The sequence below is a fragment of the Phyllobates terribilis genome, unplaced genomic scaffold (assembly GCF_046119375.1).
Source record: "Phyllobates terribilis strain yellow unplaced genomic scaffold, ASM4611937v1 Scaffold_12__6_contigs__length_324123572, whole genome shotgun sequence".
Lineage (NCBI taxonomy): Eukaryota > Metazoa > Chordata > Amphibia > Anura > Dendrobatidae > Phyllobates > Phyllobates terribilis.
Genome location: NW_027362772.1, coordinates 65869957 through 65889961, shown reverse-complemented (window position 1 = coordinate 65889961; position 20005 = coordinate 65869957). Strand labels below are relative to the sequence as shown.

Genomic DNA, 20005 nt, shown 5'->3' with positions numbered 1-20005 from the left:
AGGAAGAATTCCATGTTCGGGGTGTGTGCACGGACACTAAGTGTTCGGTACGGACCCCGAACTTCATTGTTCGATTTTGCCCATCCTTACTTGGAAGATCAGGATGAAGAGCGATATCAGACACTACTAGATAGTACAATGTTTCGGGGTAGTTCTCTTTTTGTGACTGCAATATATGATCACTTTCAGGCACAGATCTTTCAAAAACCTCAGGGGAAAGACTGAAAAATAAACTAAAAACTAAATGTTATACTGCGAATCTTGGGATTTCATGCAACATGTTTCAAGAACACATGCACTGGTATGATGATCTCTATATGAATATTAAATTTTTTTTTTCTATTGGCAGTACCTGTATCTGCAGTCACCCTGACCAGTAACACATCCGACCTGTTACTGTGGCCGGGAAGGGATTCAGTGTCTTTAAGGTGTTCATCAAATGGTACAGATGTCACTTACTCCTGGAGTCTGGATGGAGCAGCATTACCGCAGGACCCCCAATACCAGCTCACATTAAATAACTCCATACTCATAATAAGCCCAATCTCTGCTAAGGATAATGGATATTTCATGTGTACGGCTAGAAACTGGATAAACAGTGAAAACAGCAGCAGACAGTACCTCAACTTGGCCTGTGAGTATTGAAAATAAAAAGAATAATATAACCAGTAATAATAATAACATTGCTACTAATAAGAGGTTTAATTATCCCCTAAATCCCATGATTATAGGTGAGAAATTCTAAAAAAATACAGGACCAATTTTAAATTGTCGAAACTCTGTGCTGATAAATTTCTAAATATATTTATAGCGGTCACTGCTCAGTTTTTCTGATACTAAGCTCTAAATCCCCAATATGGTGATTGAATCAAATGATAACATACTATCTGTCATCAGCCACCACTAGAGGGAGCACCTGAGCTTACTGCATACTGAGGACAATAGTAACAGAGTATGCAGTAAGCTCCTCAGCTCCACCTAGTGGTGGCTAAAAGTGGTCTATGCCTATGCCATGTATGTGGAGCATGGTAAAAAAAAAAAAAAACTAGCTCGTGCTGATACAAAGACATATGGATGGACTGATATTATAATTATACATCTATTGTCTGGTGTCTTTCTCTTTTCTGTTACTTTCAGTGCACACAGGTTTGGCAGCTCCTACCCGGTCGGTAAATGGAACTTTTGGAGGATCTGTGTATTTTGATGTATTTGTCAACCTCCCTGATGAATATCGCATACAGTGGGTCTTAGGAGCGACTGGAAATGTCACTGTGATTGCTGAGGTCAATCCTGGTAGTGTTCCCGAGTACCATCCTCAGTACAGGGGCAGAACTCAGCTGTTTAAGAATGAGACATTGAGACTGGACAACCTGACGTCCGCGGATGAAGGACATTATAGTCTCTATGTGTTTAATGAAAATACATTCATCACTGAAATCATCGCCTATGATCTCAAACTCTACTGTAAGTAATGGCTTCTAGTATTTTTGTACTGTGAAAATTAAAATAGGGGCACTCGACCAGTGATCACTGAGTCAAATTAACCTTTTGGAGATATTTTACCCCTTTGGCAGTCACAGGTACAAATGTTACATTACATACTCTTTGAACTTTTACATATTTTTTCACGTCACACCTACAAACCTAAATGTATTCTATTGGGATTTTTTGTGATATATCAATACAAAGTAGCAAATATTTGTGGTGTAAAGAAAATGATGCATGGTTTTTGCAATTATTTTAAAAATTAAATCTTTTGCAGCCTCTAACAGGTTTTCCTCCAGGCTTCCCTGCCCTTGCTGAAGAAAAGCATTCCCAAAGCAAGATACTTCTACCACCCTGTTTGATGGTGGGGATGTTATTTTCAGGGTGATGTGCAATGTTGATTTTCCACCACACACAGCATTTTGCATTTAGCCCAAAAAGTTCTACTTTGATCTTGTCTGGCCAGAGCACCTTCTTACACATGCTCGCTGTGTCCTCTACATGGCTTTTTACATACTTCAAACGCGACTTCTTATGGCTTGCTTTCAAAAATTCTCCCACCTGAGCTGTGGATCTCTGCAGATACTCCAGGGTGAATGTGGGACTCTTGGCTGCTTCCCTGATTAGTGCTCTCCTTGCTTGAGATGTCAGTTTAGGTGGACGGTCATGTCTTCATAGGTTTGCAGTTGTGCCATACTCCTTACATTTTTGAGTGATGGATCAAACAGTGCTCCTTAAGATGCTCAGAGCTATGGCTATTTTTTTTATAACCTATCCATGCTTCATTGTTTTCCACAACTTTATCCCTGACCTGTCTGGTGTGCTCCTTGGCTTCATTCTTCTCCACAACTTTATCCCTGACCTGTTTGGTGTGCTCCTTGGTTTTCATGATACTGTTTGATCCCTAATGTTCTCACACAAACCTTTGAGGCCTTCACAGAACAGCAGTAGTTATACAATAAATAAATCAAACACAAGTGGACTCAATTTACTAATTATGTGACTTCTGTAGACAATTAGTAATTCGGGACTTTATTTAGGGGTATTAGACTACAGGGGGCTAAATACAAATGCACGTCACAATTTTCAGATTTAGATTTTTAAAATATTTAGAAAGCCACATATCATTTCCTATACATGTCAGAAAAACTTGCTACTTTGTGTTGGTATATCATATAAAATCCCAATAAAATACAATTACGTTAGTCGGTGTAATGTGAAAAAATGTGGAAAAGTTTATGGATTATGAATACTTTTTCAATTCACTTTATGTACTTTAAAGTATAAATGTTAAAATGTAACATATAGGGCTTGTATTGTATTAGAAATAAATTCAAGTAAACTGCAATACCAGATACAAGCTCAAAGGTAGTGTGGCACTGTTTCTGCTTGAAATACTTAGTTTTTACTTAAATGCATGTATTTTAGGATAATAATAATTTTTTAATTTGTCTTTTATTAAATATTTTCAAGTGTTTTTCTTCTATAGCCTCTGTAAAACCTACATAGAAAAAATCCAGTGACATATTACTTTAAATAGGAATATTTAATAGGATATTCCTAGGAGACATTATAGGGGATAACTTTCTGATTGGAAGGTTTTTGACCGCTGGTGTTCATACCGACACTGAGAACTGTCCTCTAAAATTATTGAAATGTAAACCCTCCATAACCCTCTACATGCTCTGTCTAATATTGATCTGATATTTTCTATTGGCAGTACCTGTATCTGCAGTCACCCTGACAAGTAACACATCCAACCTGTTACTGTGGCCGGGAAGGGATTCGGTGTCTTTAAGGTGTTCATCTAATGGTACAGATGTCACTTACTCCTGGAGTCTGGATGGAGCAGCATTACCGCAGGACCCCCAATACCAGCTCACCCTAAATAACTCCACACTCATAATAAGCCCGACCTCTGCTAAGGATAATGGATATTTCATGTGTACGGCTAGAAACTGGATCAACAGTGAAAACAGCAGCAGACTGTACCTCAACCTGGCCTGTGAGTATTACAGATAATAGCAATACATAAAAAAGAGTATAACTAATAATAATATTAATACTGATACTAATAAGGGGTTTAATTATCCCCTAAATACCATGGTTATAGGTGAGAAGTCCTAAAAAATACAGGACTTATTTTAAATTGTCAAAGTTCTGTGCTGATTCATTTATAAATATCTTGATCCCATTTGCCTGTAACCACCACTAGGGGGAGCTCGCGAGTTTACTGCTAACTGAACTCAAAAGTAGGAAAGTACGCAGAAAGCTCCTCAGCTCCACCTAGTGGTGGCCGCAGGTAGTCTATGTCTATGCTAGGAATTTGGAGCATGGTAAAATACAAAACAGGCTCCCGCTGATATAAAGACGTATGGATGGACTGATATTATGATTATACACCTATTGTCTGGTGTCTTTCTCTTTTCTGTTACTTTTAGTGCACACAGGTTTGGCAGCTCCTACCCGGTCTGTAAATGGAACTTTTGGAGGATCTGTGTATTTTGATGTATTTGTCGACCTCCCTGATGAATATCGCATACAGTGGGTCTTAGGAGCGACTGGAAATGTCACTGTGATTGCTGAGGTCAATCCTGGCAGTGTTCCCGAGTACCATCCTCAGTACAGGGGCAGAACTCAGCTGTTTAAGAATGAGACATTGAGGCTGGACAACCTGACATCCGCGGATGAAGGACATTATAGTCTCTATGTGTTTAATGAAAATACATTCATCACTGAAATCATCACCTATGATCTCAAACTCTACTGTAAGTAATGGCTTCTAGTATTTTTGTACTGTGAATATTAAAATAGGGGCACCCGACCAGTGATCACTGAGTCAAATTAACCTTTTGGAGATATTTTACCCCTTTTCAGTCACAGGTACAAATGTTACATTACATACTCTTTGAACTTTTACATATTTTTTCACGTCACACCTACAAACATAAATGTATTTTATTGGGATTTTTTGTGATAAACCAACACAAAGTAGCAAATATTTGTGAAGTGTAAAGAAAATGATGCATGGTTTTCCAATTATTTTAAAAATTAAATCTTTTGCAGCCTCTAACAAGTTTTCCTCCAGGCTTCCCTGCCCTTGCTGAAGAAAAGCATCCCCAAAGTATGATACTGCTACCACCATGTTTGATGGTAGGGATGGTATTTTCAGGGTGATGTGCAATGTTGATTTTCCACCACACACAGCATTTTGCATTTAGCCCAAAAAGTTCTACTTTGATCTCGTCTGGCCAGAGCACCTTTTTACACATGCTCGCTGTGTCCTCTAGATGGCTTTTTACATACTTCAAACGCGACTTCTTATGGCTTGCTTTCAACAATTCTCCCACCTGAGCTGTGGATCTCTGCAGATACTCCAGATTGAATGTGGGACTCTTGGCTGCTTCCCTGATTAGTGCTCTCCTTGCCTGAGATGTCAGGTTAGGTGGACGGTCATGACCTGATAGGTTTGCAGTTGTGCCATACTCCTTCCATTATTGAGTGATGGATCAAACAGTGCTCCATAACATGTTCAGAGCTTTGGCTATTTTTTTTATAACCTATCCCTGCTTTATTCTTTTCCACAACTTTATCCCTGACCTGTCTGGTGTGCTCCTTGGATTCATTCTTCTCCACAACTTTATCCCTGACCTACCTGGTGTGCTCCTTGGTTTTCATGATACCGTTTGATCCCTAATGTTCTCACACAAACCTTTGAGGCCTTCACAGAACCGCTGTAGTTATACTATAAATAAATCAAACACAAGTGGACTCAATTTACTAATTATGTGACTTCTGTAGACAATTATTCATTCGGGACTATATTTAGGGGTATTAGACTACAGGGGGTAAATACAAATGCACATCACAATTTTCAGATTTAGATTTTTAAAATATTAAGAAAACCACATATCATTTCCTTTACACGTCAAAAAAGCTTGCTACCTTGTGTTGGTATATCATATAAAATCCCAATAAAATACAATTATGTTAGTTGGTGTAATGTGAAAAAATGTGGAAAAGTTTATGGATTATGAATACTTTTTCAAATCACTTTATGTACTTTAAAGTATAAATGTTAAAATGTAACATAAAGGGCTTGTATTGTATTAGAAATAAATTCAAGTAAACTGCAATACCAGATAAAACCTCAAAGGTAGAGTGGCATCATTTCTGGTTAAAAAAAATAACATATTTTTTACTTAAATGGATGTATTTTAGGATAATAACTATTTTTTAATTTGTCTTTTATTAAATATTTTGCAGTGTTTTTCTTCTATAGCCTCTGTAAAACCTACATAGCAAAAAATCTAGTGACAGATTACTTTTAATAGGAATATTTAATAGGATATTCCTAGCAGACATTACAGGGGATAACTTTCTGATTGGGAGGTTTTTGACCGCTGGAGCTCATACCGACCCTGAGAACTGTCCTCTAAAATTATTGAATTGTAAACCCTCCATAACCCTCTACATGCTCTGTCTAATATTGATCTGATATTTTCATTTGGCAGTACCTGTATCAGCAGTCACCCTGACAAGTAACACATCCAACCTGTTACTGTGGCCGGGAAGGGATTCGGTGTCTTTAAGGTGTTCATCTAATGGTACAGATGTCACTTACTACTGGAGTCTGGATGGAGCAGCATTACCACAGGACCCCCAATACCAGCTCACCCTAAATAACTCCATACTCATAATAAGCCCGATCTCTGCTGAGAATAATGGATATTTCATGTGTACGGCTAGAAACTGGATCAACAGTGAAAACAGCAGCAGACTGTACCTCAACCTGGCCTGTGAGTACTACAGATAATAGCAATACATAAAAAATAGTATAACTAATAATAATATTAATACTGATACTAATAAGGGGTTTAATTATCCCCTAAATCCCATGGTTATAGGTGAGAAGACCCTAAAAAATACAGGACTTATTTTAAATTGTCAAAATTCTGTGCTGATTCATTTATAAATATCTTGATCCCATCTGCCTGTAACCACCACTAGGGGGAGCTCGCGAGCTTACTGCTAACTGAACTCAAAAGTAGGAAAGTACGCAGAAAGCTCCTCAGCTCCACCTAGTGGTGGCCGCAGGTAGTCTATGTCTATGCTAGGAATTTGGAGCATGGTAAAATACAAAACAGGCTCCCGCTGATATAAAGACGTATGGATGGACTGATATTATGATTATACACCTATTGTCTGGTGTCTTTCTCTTTTCTGTTATTTTTAGTGCACACAGGTTTGGCAGCTCCTACCCGGTCTGTAAATGGAACTTTTGGAGGATCTGTGTATTTTGATGTATTTGTCGACCTCCCTGATGAATATCGCATACAGTGGGTCTTAGGAGCGACTGGAAATGTCACTGTGATTGCTGAGGTCAATCCTGGTAGTGTTCCCGAGTACCATCCTCAGTACAGGGGCAGAACTCAGCTGTTTAAGAATGAGACATTGAGGCTGGACAACCTGACATCCGCGGATGAAGGACATTATAGTCTCTATGTGTTTAATGAAAATACATTCATCACTGAAATCATCACCTATGATCTCAAACTCTACTGTAAGTAATGGCTTCTAGCATTTTTGTACTGTGAATATTAAAATAGGGGCACCCGACCAGTGATCACTGAGTCAAATTAACCTTTTGGAGATATTTTACTCCTTTTCAGTCACAGGTACAAATGTTACATTACATACTCTTTGAACTTTTACATATTTTTTCACGTCACACCTACAAACATAAATGTATTTTATTGGGATTTTTTGTGATAAACCAACACAAAGTAGCAAATATTTGTGAAGTGTAAAAAAATGATGCATGGTTTTCCAATTATTTTAAAAATTAAATCTTTTGCAGTCTCTAACAGGTTTTCCTCTAGGCTTCCCTGCCCTTGCTGAAGAAAAGCATCCCCAAAGCATGATACTGCTACCACCATGTTTGATGGTAGGGATGGTATTTTCAGGGTGATGTGCAATGTTGATTTTCCACCACACACAGCATTTTGCATTTAGCCCAAAAAGTTCTACTTTGATCTCGTCTGGCCAGAGCACCTTTTTACACATGCTCGCTGTGTCCTCTACATGGCTTTTTACATACTTCAAACGCGACTTCTTATGGCTTGCTTTCAAAAATTCTCCCACCTGAGCTGTGGATCTCTGCAGATACTCCAGATTGAATGTGGGACTCTTGGCTGCTTTCCTGATTAGTGCTCTCCTTGCCTGAGATGTCAGATTAGGTGGACGGTCATGACCTGATAGGTTTGCAGTTGTGCCATACTCCTTCCATTTTTGAGTGATGGATCAAACAGTGCTCCATAAGATGTTCAGAGCTTTGGCTATTTTTTTTATAACCTATCTCTGCTTTATTCTTTTCCACAACTTTATCCCTGACCTGTCTGGTGTGCTCCTTGGCTTCACTCTTCTCCACAACTTTATCCCTGACCTGTCTAATGTGCTCCTTGGTTTTCATGATGCCGTTTGATCCCTAATGTTCTCACACAAACCTTTGAGGCCTCCATAGAACAGCTGTAGTTATACTATAAATAAATCAAACACAAGTGGACTCAATTTACTAATTATGTGACTTCTGTAGACAATTATTCATTCGGGACTTTATTTAGGGATATTAGACTACAGTGGGCTAAGTACAAATGCACGTTACATTTTTCAGATTTAGATTTTTTAAATATTTAGAAAACCACATATCATTTCCTATACACGTCAGAAAAACTTGCTACTTTGTGTTGGTATATCATTTAAAATCCGAATAAAATACAATTACGTTAGTCGGTGTAATGTGAAAAAATGTGGAAAAGTTTATGGATTATGAATACTTTTTCAAATCACTTTATGTACTTTAAAGTATAAATGTTAAAATGTAACATAAAGGGCTTGTATTGTATTAGAAATAAATTCAAGTAAACTGCAATACCAGATACAAGCTCAAAGGTAGAGTGGCACTGTTTCTGGTTGGAAAAAAAATAACTTAGTTTTTACTTAAATGGATGTATTTTAGGATAATAATTATTTTTTAATTTGTCTTTTATTAAATATTTTGCAGTGTTTTTCTTCTATAGCCTCTTTAAAACCGACATAGCAAAAAATCTAGTGACAGATTACTTTTAATAGAAATATCTAACAGGATATTCCTAGCAGACATTATAGGGGATAACTTTCTGATTGGGCGGTTTTTGACCGCAGGAGCTCATACCGACCCTGAGAACTGTCCTCTAAAATTATTGAAATGTAAACCCTCCATAACCCTCTACATGCTCTGTCTAATATTGAGCTGATATTTTCATTTGGCAGTACCTGTATCAGCAGTCACCCTGACAAGTAACACATCCAACCTGTTACTGTGGCCGGGAAGGGATTCGGTGTCTTTAAGGTGTTCATCTAATGGTACAGATGTCACTTACTCCTGGAGTCTTGATGGAGCAGCATTACCACAGGACCCCCAATACAAGCTCATCCTAAATAATTCCATACTCATAATAAGCCCGATCTATGCTAAGGATAATGGATATTTCATGTGTACAGCTAGAAACTGGATGAACAGTGAAAACAGCAGCAGACTGTACCTCAACCTTGCCTGTGAGTGTTACAGATAATAACAGTACATAAAAAATAGTATAACTAATAATAATATTAATACTGATACTAATAAGGGGTTTAATTATTCCCTAAATCCCATGGTTATAGGTGAGAAGTCCTAAAAAATACAGGACTTATTTTAAATTGTCAAAATTCTGTGCTGATTCATTTATAAATATCTTGATCCCATCTGCCTGTAACCACCACTAGGGGGAGCTCGCGAGCTTACTGCAAACTGAACCCAAAAGTAGGAAAGTATGCAGTAAGCTCCTCAGCTCCACCTAGAGGTGGCTGCAGGTAATCTATGTCTATGCTAGGAATTTGGAGCATGGTAAAATACAAAACAGGCTCCCGCTGATATAAAGACGTATGGATGGACTGATATTATGATTATACACCTATTGTCTGGTGTCTTTCTCTTTTCTGTTATTTTTAGTGCACACAGGTTTGGCAGCTCCTACCCGGTCTGTAAATGGAACTTTTGGAGGATCTGTGTATTTTGATGTATTTGTCGACCTCCCTGATGAATATCGCATACAGTGGGTCTTAGGAGCGACTGGAAATGTCACTGTGATTGCTGAGGTCAATCCTGGTAGTGTTCCCGAGTACCATCCTCAGTACAGGGGCAGAACTCAGCTGTTTCAGAATGAGACATTGAGACTGGACAACCTGACGTCTGCGGATGAAGGACATTATAGTCTCTATGTGTTTAATGATAATACATTCATCACTGAAATCATCACCTATGATCTGAAACTCTACTGTAAGTAATGGCTTCTAGTATTTTTGTACTGTGAAAATTAAAATAGGGGCACCCGACAAGTGATCACTGAGTCAGATAAGCCTTAAGGAGATATTTCACACCCTTCACAGTTTTTTCTCCATGATTATTCTGTATTTAGCTCTATCCATCTTCCTATCAACTCTGACCAGCTTCCCTGTCCCTGCTGAAGAAAAGCATTCCCATAGCATGATAATACTACCACCATGTTTAATGGTGGGGGTGGTGTTTTCAGGGTGATGTGTAATGTTGCTTTTCCACCACACATAACGTTTTGTATTTAGCCCAAAGACTTCTACTTTGGTCTCTTCTGACCAGAGCATCTTTTTCCACATGCTCGCTGTGTCCCCTTCATGGCTTTTTGCAAACTTCAGACCAGACTTCTTATGGCTTGCTTTCAAAAAATCTCCCACCTCAGCTGTGGATCTCTGCAGATCCTGCAGAGTGTCCATTGTCCTCTTGGCTGCTTCTATAATTATTGCTCTCCTTCCTTGAGATATCAGTTTAGATGGGCAGCCATGTCTTAGTAGGTTTGCAGTTGTGTCATTCTCCTTCCATTTTTGGATGATGGATTGAACAGTGCTCTGTGAGTTGTTCAGGGTTCGGACTTATTTTTTATAACCTAACCCTGCTTTAGTCTTTTCCACAGCTTTATCCCTGATCTGTCTGGTGGGCTCTTTGGTTTTCAGGATGCTGTTTGGTCCCTAATATTTTTAAACAAACCTCTGAGGCCTTCACAGAACAACTATAGTTATAAGGAGAATAAATTCCACACAGGTGGACTCAATTTACTAACTATGTGACTTCTGGAAGCATTTATTCATTAGGGATTTTTTTAGTGGTATCAGACTACAGGAGGTTGAAAACAAATGCACGTCACAATATTCAGATTTATATTTTTTAAATATTTAGAAAACCATGTATCATTTCCTTTACATGTCACAAATGCTTGCTACTTTGTGTTGGTATATCATATATAATGCCAATAAAATACATTTAGGCTTGTTGGTGTAACGTTAAAAAATATGAAAAAGTTTGTGGGGTGTGAATAATTTTTCAAGTCACTGTATGTACTTTTAAGTAGAGATTTAAAAATGTAATGTATAGGGATTGTACTGGATCAGAAATACATTCAAGTGAGCTGCAATACCAGATACAACCTCTAGGATAGTGTGGAGCTGTTTCTGGTTGGAGAAAAAATAACCTTTTTTTAACTTAAATAGATATATTTTGGACTAAAAACATTTTTTTAATTTCTATTTTATTAAATATTTTGCAGTGTTTTTTCTTCAATAGCTTCTGTGTAGCCTCCATAGCAAAAACAAATTGTGACAGATTACCTTTAATAGGAACGTGTGGTCAAGTCAGAATATTTCTGGCATGGAAAGTTATCACCTATTATAGGTAGTAACGTTCTAATTGGGAGGGGTCCGACTGCTGGAGCATATACTGATCCTGAGAACTGTCCTCCAAAATTATTTAGATTTAAACCCTCCATAACCCTCTACATGCTCTGTCTATTATTGACCTGATATTTTCTATTGGCAGTACCTGTATCTGCAGTCACCTTGACAAGTAACACATCCGACCTGTTACTGTGGCCGGGAAGGGATTCGGTGGCTTTAAGGTGTTCATCTAATGGTACAGATGTCACTTACTCCTGGAGTCTGGATGGAGCAGCATTACCGCAGGACCCCCAATACAAGCTCACCCTAAATAACTCCATACTCATAATAAGCCCGATCTCCGCTAAGGATAATGGATATTTCATGTGTACGGCTAGAAACTGGATGAACAATGAAAACAGCAGCAAACTGTACCTCAACCTGTCCTGTGAGTATTACAGATAATAACAATACATAAAAAATAGTATATCTAATAATATTAATGCTGCTACTAATAAGGGGTTTAATTGTCCTCTAAATTCCATGCTTATAGGTGAGAAGTCCCAAAAAAATACAGGACCTATTTTAAATTGTCGAAATTCTGTGCTGATTCATTTATAAATATCTTGATCCCATCTGCCTGTAACCACCACTAGGGGGAGCTCACGAGCTTACTACAAACTGAATCCAATAGTAGGAAAGTATGCAGCAAGCTCCTCAGCTCCACCTAGTGGTGGCCGCAGGTAGTCTATGTCTATGCTAGGAATTTGGAGCATGGTAAAATACAAAACAGGCTCCTGCTGATATAAAGATGTATGGATGGACTGATATTATGATTATACACCTATAGTCTGGTGTCTTTTTCTTTTCTGTTACTTTCAGTGCACACAGGTTTGGCAGCTCCTACCCGGTCGGTAAATGGAACTTTTGGAGGATCTGTGTATTTTGATGTATTTGTCGACCTCCCTGATGAATATCGCATACAGTGGGTCTTAGGAGCGACTGGAAATGTCACTGTGATTGCTGAGGTCAATCCTGGTAGTGTTCCCGAGTACCATCCTCAGTACAGGGGCAGAACTCAGCTGTTTCCGAATGAGACATTGAGGCTGGACAACCTGACGTCCGCGGATGAAGGGCATTATAGTCTCTATGTGTTTAATGAAAATACATTCATCACTGAAATCATCACCTATGATCTCAAACTCTACTGTAAGTAATTGCTTCTTGTATTTTTGTACTGTGAAAATTAAAATAGGGGCACCCGACCAGTGATCACTGCGTCAGATAAGCCTTTAGGAGATATTTCACACCATTCACAGTTTTTTCTCCATGATTATTCTGTATTTAGCTCTATCCATCTTCCTATCAACTCCGACCAGCTTCCCTGTCCCTGCTGAAGAAAAGCATTCCTATAGCATGATAATACTACCACCATGTTTAATGGTGGGGGTGGTGTTTTCAGGGTGATGTGTAATGTTGCTTTTCCACCACACATAACGTTTTGTATTTAGCCCAAAGACTTCTACTTTGGTCTCTTCTGACCAGAGCATCTTTTTCCACATGCTCGCTGTGTCCCCTTCATGGCTTTTTGCAAACTTTAGACCAGACTTCTTATGGCTTGCTTTCAAAAAATCTCCCACCTCAGCTGTGGATCTCTGCAGATCCTGCAGAGTGACCATTGTCCTCTTGGCTGCTTCTATAATTATTGCTCTCCTTCCTTGAGATGTCAGTGTAGGTGGACGGCCATGTCTTAGTAGGTTTGCAGTTGTGCCATTCTCCTTCCATTTTTTCATGATGGTTTGAACAGTGCTCTGTGAGTTGTTCAGGGTTTGGACTTATTTTTTATAACCTAACCCTGCTTTAGTCTTTTCCACAGCTTTATCCCTGATCTGTCTGGTGGGCTCTTTGGTTTTCAGGATGCTGCTTGGTCCCTAATATTTTTAAACAAACCTCTGAGGCCTTCACAGAACAACTGTAGTTATAAGGAGAATAAATTCCACACAGGTGGACTCAATTTACTAACTATGTGACTTCTGGAAGCATTTATTCATTAGGGATTTTTTTAGTGGTATCAGACTACAGGAGGTTGAAAACAAATGCACGTCACAATATTCAGATTTATATTTTTAAAATATTTAGAAAACCATGTATCATTTCCTTTACAAGTCACAACTACTTGCTACTTTGTGTTGGTATATCATATATAATGCCAATAAAATACATTTAGGCTTGTTGGTGTAACGTAAAAAAATATGAAAAAGTTTGTGGGGTGTGAATAATTTTTCAAGTCACTGTATGTACTTTTAAGTAGAGATGTAAAAATGTAATGTATAGGGATTGTACTGGATTAGAAATAAATTCAAGTGAGCTGCAATACCAGGCATAACCTCTAGGATAGCATGGAGCTGTTTCTGGTTGGAGAAAAAATAACCGTTTTTAACTTAAATAGATATATTTTGGACTAAAAACAATTTTTTAATTTCTATTTTATTAAATATTTTGCAGTGTTTTTTCTTCTATAGCCTCTGTATAGCCTCCATAGCAAAAAAAATGTGACAGGTTACCTTTAATAGGAATGTGTGGTCAAGTCAGAATATTTCTGCCATGGAAAGTTATCACCTAGTCACATTATAGGTAGTAACGTCCTAATTGGGAGGCGTCCGATTGCTGGAGCATATAGCGATCCTGAGAACTGTCCTCCAAAATGATTTAGATTTAAACCCTCCATAACCCTCTACATGCTCTGTCTAATATTGACCTGATATTTTCTATTGGCAGTACCTGTATCTGCAGTCACCCTGACCAGTAACACATCCGACCTGCTACTGTGGCCGGGAAGGGATTCGGTGGCTTTAAGGTGTTCATCTAATGGTACAGATGTCACTTACTCCTGGAGTCTGGATGGAGCAGCATTACCGCAGGACCCCCAATACCAGCCCACCCTAAATAACTCCACACTCATAATAAGCCCGATCTCTGCTAAGGATAATGGATATTTCATGTGTATGGCTAGAAACTGGATAAACAGTGAAAACAGCAGCAAACTGTACCTCAACCTGGCCTGTGAGTATTACAGATAATAGCAATACATAAAAAATAGTATATCTAATAATATTAATACTGCTACTAATAAGGGGTTTAATTGTCCTCTAAATCCCATGGTTATAGTTGAGAAGTCCCAAAACAATACAGGACTTATTTTAAATTGTCGAAATTCTGTGCTGATTCATTTATAAATATCTTGATCCCATCTGCCTGTAACCACCACTAGGGGGAGCTCACGAGCTTACTACAAACTGAATCCAATAGTAGGAAAGTATGCAGCAAGCTCCTCAGCTCCACCTAGTGGTGGCCGCAGGTAGTCTATGTCTATGCTAGGAATTTGAAGCATGGTAAAATACAAAACAGGCTCCTGCTGATATAAAGATGTATGGATGGACTGATATTATGATTATACACCTATTGTCTAGTGTCTTTCTCTTTTCTATTACTTTCAGTGCACACAGGTTTGGCAGCTCCTACCCGGTCGGTAAATGGAACTTTTGGAGGATCTGTGTATTTTGATGTATTTGTCGACCTCCCTGATGAATATCGCATACAGTGGGTCTTAGGAGCGAATGGAAATGTCACTGTGATTGCTGAGGTCAATCCTGGTAGTGTTCCCGAGTACCATCCTCAGTACAGGGGCAGAACTCAGCTGTTTCAGAATGAGACATTGAGGCTGGACAACCTGACATCCGCGGATGAAGGACATTATAGTCTCTATGTGTTTAATGAAAATACATTCATCACTGAAATCATCGCCTATGATCTCAAACTCTACTGTAAGTAATGGCTTCTAGTATTTTTGTACTATGAAAATTAAAGTAGGGGCACCGGACCAGTGATCACTGCGTCAGATAATACTTTAGGAGATGTTTCATATCTTTGGCAGCCACAGATACAAATGTGACAGATACAATATGGTGCCTTGATAAAATATTCATACCCCTTGAGCTTTTACACATTTTTTTTACGTTACACCTACAAGCTTACATGTACAGTACAGACCAAAAGTTTGGACACACCTTCTCATTTAAAGATTTTTCTGTATTTTCATGACTTTGAAAATTGTACATTCACACTGAAGGCATCAAAACTATGAATTAACACATGTGGAATTATATACTTAACAAAAAAGTGTGAAACAACTGAAAATATGTCTTATATTCTAGGTTCTTCAAACTTTTGCTTTGATGACTGCTTTGCACTCTCTTGGCATTCTCTTGATGAGCTTCAAGAGGTAGTCACCGGAAATGGTTTTCACTTCACAGGTGTGCCCTGTCAGGTTTAATAAGTGGGATTTCTTGCCTTATAAATGGGGTTGGGACCATCAGTTGTGTTGTGCAGAAGTCAGGTGGTTATACAGCTGATAGTCCTACTGAATAGACTGTTAGAATTTGTATTATAGAAAGAAAAAAGCAGCTAAGTAAAGAAAAACGAGTGGCCATCATTACTTTAAGAAATGAAGGTCAGTCAGTCCGAAAAATTGGGCAAACTTTGAATGTGTCCCCAAGTGCAGTTCCACAAACCATCAAGCGCTACAAAGAAACTGTCTCACATGAGGAAAGGAAGACCAAGATTCACCTCTGCTTCTGAGGATAAGTTCATCCGAGTCACCAGCCTCAGAAATCGCAGGTTAACAGCGGCTCAGATTAGAGACCATGTCAATGCCACACAGAGTTCTAGCAGCAGACACATCTCTACAACAACTGTTAAGAGGAGACTTTGTGCAGCAGGCCTTCATGGTAAAATAGCTGCTAGGAAACCACTGCTAAGGACAGGCAGCAAGCAGAAGAGACTTGTTTCGGCTAAAGAATACAAGGAATTGACATTAGACCAGTGGAAATCTGTGCTTTGGTCTGATGAGTCCAAATTTGAGATCTTTGGTTCCAACCACCGTGTCTTTGTGCGACGCAGAAAAGGTGAACGGATGGACACTACATGCCTGGTTTCCACCGTGAAGCACGGAGGAGGTGTGATGGTGTGGGGGTGCTTTTCTGGTGACACTGTTGGCGATTTATTCAAAATTGAAGGCATACTGAACCAGCATGGCTACCACAGCATCTTGCAGCGGCATGCTATTCCATCCGGCTTGCATTTAGTTGGACCATCATTTCTTTTTCAACAGGACAATGACCCCAAACACACCTCCAGGCTGTGTAAGGGCTATTTGACTAAGAGCGAGAGTGATGGGGTGCTATGCCAGATGACCTGGCCTCCACAGTCACCAGACCTGAACCCAATCGAGATGGTTTGGGGTGAGCTGGACCGCAGAGTGAAGGCAAAAGGGCTAACAAGTGCTAAGCATCTCTGGGAACTCCTTCAAGATTGTTGGAAGACCATTTCCGGTGACTACCTCTTGAAGCTCATCAAGAGAATGCCAAGAGTGTGCAACGCAGTCATCAACGCAAAAGGTGGCTACTTTGAAGAACCTAGAATATAAGACATATTTTCAGTTGTTTCACACTTTTTTGTTAAGTATATAATTCCACATGTGTTAATTCATAGTTTTGATGCCTTCAGTGTGAATGTGTACAATTTTCATAGTCATGAAAATGCAGAAAAATCTTTAAATGAAAAGGTGTGTCAAAACTTTTGGTCTGTACTGTATGTTATTTGGGATTTTTGTGATTCACCAACACAAAGTAGGAAGTGTTTGTGATGTGTAAAGAAAATGCTGCACGGTTTTCTAATTTTTTTTTATAAATTAAATGTTTTTCAGCCTTTAACAGGTTTTATTCCAGGGTTGCCCTGTATTTTGCTCCATCCATCTCCTTATCAACTTGACCAGCTTCCCTGCCCCTGCTATAGGAAAGCATCCTCACAACATCATACTGCTACCTCCATGTTTGATGGTGGGGATGGTGTTTTCAGAGTGATGTGAAATTTTTGTTTTCCACCACACAGAGCATTTTACATTTAGCCCAAAAAGTTCTACTTTGGTTTCATCTATCCAAAGCACCTTCTTCTACATGCTTGCTGTGTCCCCTTCATTGCTTTTTGAAAACTTCAAACAGGACTTCTTAAGGCTTGATTTTAAAAATGTTCCCACCTGAGCTGTGGATCTCTGCAGTTCTTCCAGAGCGACCATGGTCCTCTTAACTTCTTTCCTAATTGCTCTCCTTCCTTGAGATGTCAGTGTATGTGGACGGCCATGTGTTAGTAGGTTTGCAGTTGTGCCATTCTCCTTCCATTTTTTACTGATGGATTGAACAGTGCTCAGTGAGATGTTCAGAGCTTGGGCTATTTTTTTATAACATAACCCTGCTTTACTCTTCTCCACAACTTTATCCCTGACCTGTCTGCTGTGCTCCTTGGTTTTCATAATGTTGGTGTGTCCAAATATTCTTAAACAAACCTCTGAGGCCTTCACAGAACAGCTGTAGTTATACTGACAATAAATTACACACAGGTGGACTCAATTTACTAATTATGTGACTTCTGGAGGTAATTATTCATTCAGCATTTTATTTAGGGGTATCAGACTACATGAGCTTAACCCCTTAATAACATCTGACGTACTAATACGCGTCTGTGCCCTGGGACTTAAGAGCCAGACCCGTATTAGTACGTCATGGCGCCATACAGCTCCATCAGCCGAAAAATAAAAAAGTTATAGCTCTCAGAATAAAGCTAAGCTAAAAAATATTTTTTTCTATAAAATAGCTTTTATTGTGTATAAGCGCCAAAACATAGAAAAATGATACAAATGTGGTACCGCTGTAAACGTACTGACACGAAGAATAAAGCTACCTCATCAATTTTACCACACGCGGAACAGAATAAAAAAAAAAAAAAAACAATTCCTGGATTGTTGGTTTTTGTTTATTCTGCCTCCCAAAAATCGGAATAGAAAGCGATCAAAAAATGTCACGTGCCTGAAAATGGCACCAATAACAACGTCAAGTCATCCCGCAAAAAAGGAGCCGTCACATGACTGTCTGCCAAAATCTGGAAAAATTATAGCTCTCAAAATATGGCGATGCAAAAACTAGATTTTACAAAAAATGCGTCTTTTAGTGTGTGACAGCTGTCAGTCATAAAAACCCCAAATGATTCTGGCATTGCTGTAATCACACCGACCCGAAGAATAAAGTCGTCTAATCACTTATACCGCACAAGGAACGGCGTCAAAAATAAACTCTTGGGTTAGGATTGGGCTAGGGTTAGGGCTGGGTTTGGGGCTAGGGTTGTGCTAGGGCTAGGGTTGTGCTAGGGCTAGGGTTGTGCTAGGGTTAGGGCTGGGGTTGGGATTTTTTTCAAAAGTAAGAAAAAAAGATGACGATATGGCGACTAGTGTTGAGAGCAAGTGCTCGCTACTTGAGTTTGCATCGGGTGCTCTGGTATGCATTGAGTATCGTGGGAATTTGAGTGACATGCTCGAGTCTCTGCCCCATATGCTTCGCGGCCAAAAAACTTTACGGGGATTGCCTGCCATGCACGAGCGATCCCCGCATGTTTTTTTTTGAGTGTCTAATAACCGTGAAACATGCGGAGCAGGGACTCGAACATGTCACTCGAGCACACGCTGTACATGGTGCATACCTGAGTACCCGATGCAAACTCAAGTAGCGAGCACTTGCGCTCAAGAATAATGACAACTTATTCAATATGATGACCTAATGTAAACAAATTCTGTGCCGTACCTCTGGGTTCAAAATGTTCACTATACACCTTAATAAAATCCTTGAGGGGTATAGTTTCCAAAATGGGGACACTTGTGGGGGAGCTCCACTGTTTAGGCACATCACGGGCTCTCCAAACGCGACATGGTGTCCGCTAACAAATTGAATGGAAAATCGGCTCAAATTGTTAGCGGACGCCATGTTGAGTTTGGAGAGCCCATGTGTGCCCAAACATTGGAGCTCCCCCACAAGTGACCCCATTTTGGAAACTAGACCCCCCAAGGCACCTATCTAGATGCATAGTGAGCACTTGGAACCCCCAGGTGCTTCACAAATTGATTCGTAAAAATGAAAAAGTGAAAAAAAAACACTTTTTCATTTTTATGAATCAATTTGTGAAGCACCTGGGGTTCCAAGTGCTCACTATGAATCTAGATAGGTGCCTTGGGGGGTCTAGTTTCCAAAATGGGGTCACTTGTGGGGGAGCTCCAATGTTTGGGCACACAGGGACTCTCCAAATGCAACATGATATCCGCTAACAAATTGTCGGCTCACTTTGTTAGCGGATATCATGTTGCATTTGGAGAGTCCCTGTGTGCCCAAACATTGGAGCTCCCCCACAAGTGACCCCATTTTGGAAACTAGACCCCCCAAGGCACCTATCTAGATGCATAGTGAGCACTTGGAACCCCAGGTGTTTCACAAATTGATTCATAAAAATGAAAAAGTGTTTTTTTTTTCACTTTTTAATTTTTACGAATCAATTTGTGAAGCACCTGGGGGATCCAAGTGCTCACTATGCATCTAGAAAGGTGCCTTGGGGGGTCTAGTTTCCAAAATGGGGTCATTTGTGGGGGAGCTCCAAAGTTTCGGCACAGAGGGGCTCTCCAAACGCAATGTGGTGTCCGCTAACAATTTGAGCCGATTTTCCATTCAATTTGTTAGCGAATACCATGTTGCATTTAGAGAGTCCCTGTGTGCTCAAACATTGGAGCTCCCCCACAAGTAACCCCATTTTGGAAACTAGACCCCCCAAGGCACCTATCTAGATGCATAGTGAGCACTTGGAACCCCAGGTGTTTCACAAATTG

The 20005-nt window shown here is 39.4% G+C and overlaps 1 protein-coding gene across 6 annotated transcripts in view; it reads left to right on the top strand.

The window, feature by feature from the left end:
• The window catches only part of LOC141172076 (hemicentin-1-like), a 121271-nt gene that overhangs the window by 34181 nt on the left and 67085 nt on the right, over positions 1 to 20005 (top strand). For 3 of the 6 annotated variants that reach the window (XM_073655911.1, XM_073655907.1, XM_073655906.1), the window contains 12 exons: positions 350 to 634; positions 1138 to 1464; positions 3200 to 3490; positions 3927 to 4253; positions 6000 to 6284; positions 6722 to 7048; positions 8797 to 9081; positions 9518 to 9844; positions 11411 to 11695; positions 12130 to 12456; positions 14026 to 14310; positions 14745 to 15071. In XM_073655911.1, coding sequence (XP_073512012.1) covers positions 350 to 634; positions 1138 to 1464; positions 3200 to 3490; positions 3927 to 4253; positions 6000 to 6284; positions 6722 to 7048; positions 8797 to 9081; positions 9518 to 9844; positions 11411 to 11695; positions 12130 to 12456; positions 14026 to 14310; positions 14745 to 15071 — 3678 coding nt within the window. The remainder of the gene's footprint in view (positions 1 to 349; positions 635 to 1137; positions 1465 to 3199; positions 3491 to 3926; positions 4254 to 5999; positions 6285 to 6721; positions 7049 to 8796; positions 9082 to 9517; positions 9845 to 11410; positions 11696 to 12129; positions 12457 to 14025; positions 14311 to 14744; positions 15072 to 20005) is intronic. The other 3 variants (XM_073655910.1, XM_073655909.1, XM_073655905.1) reach the window with 2 other exon arrangements.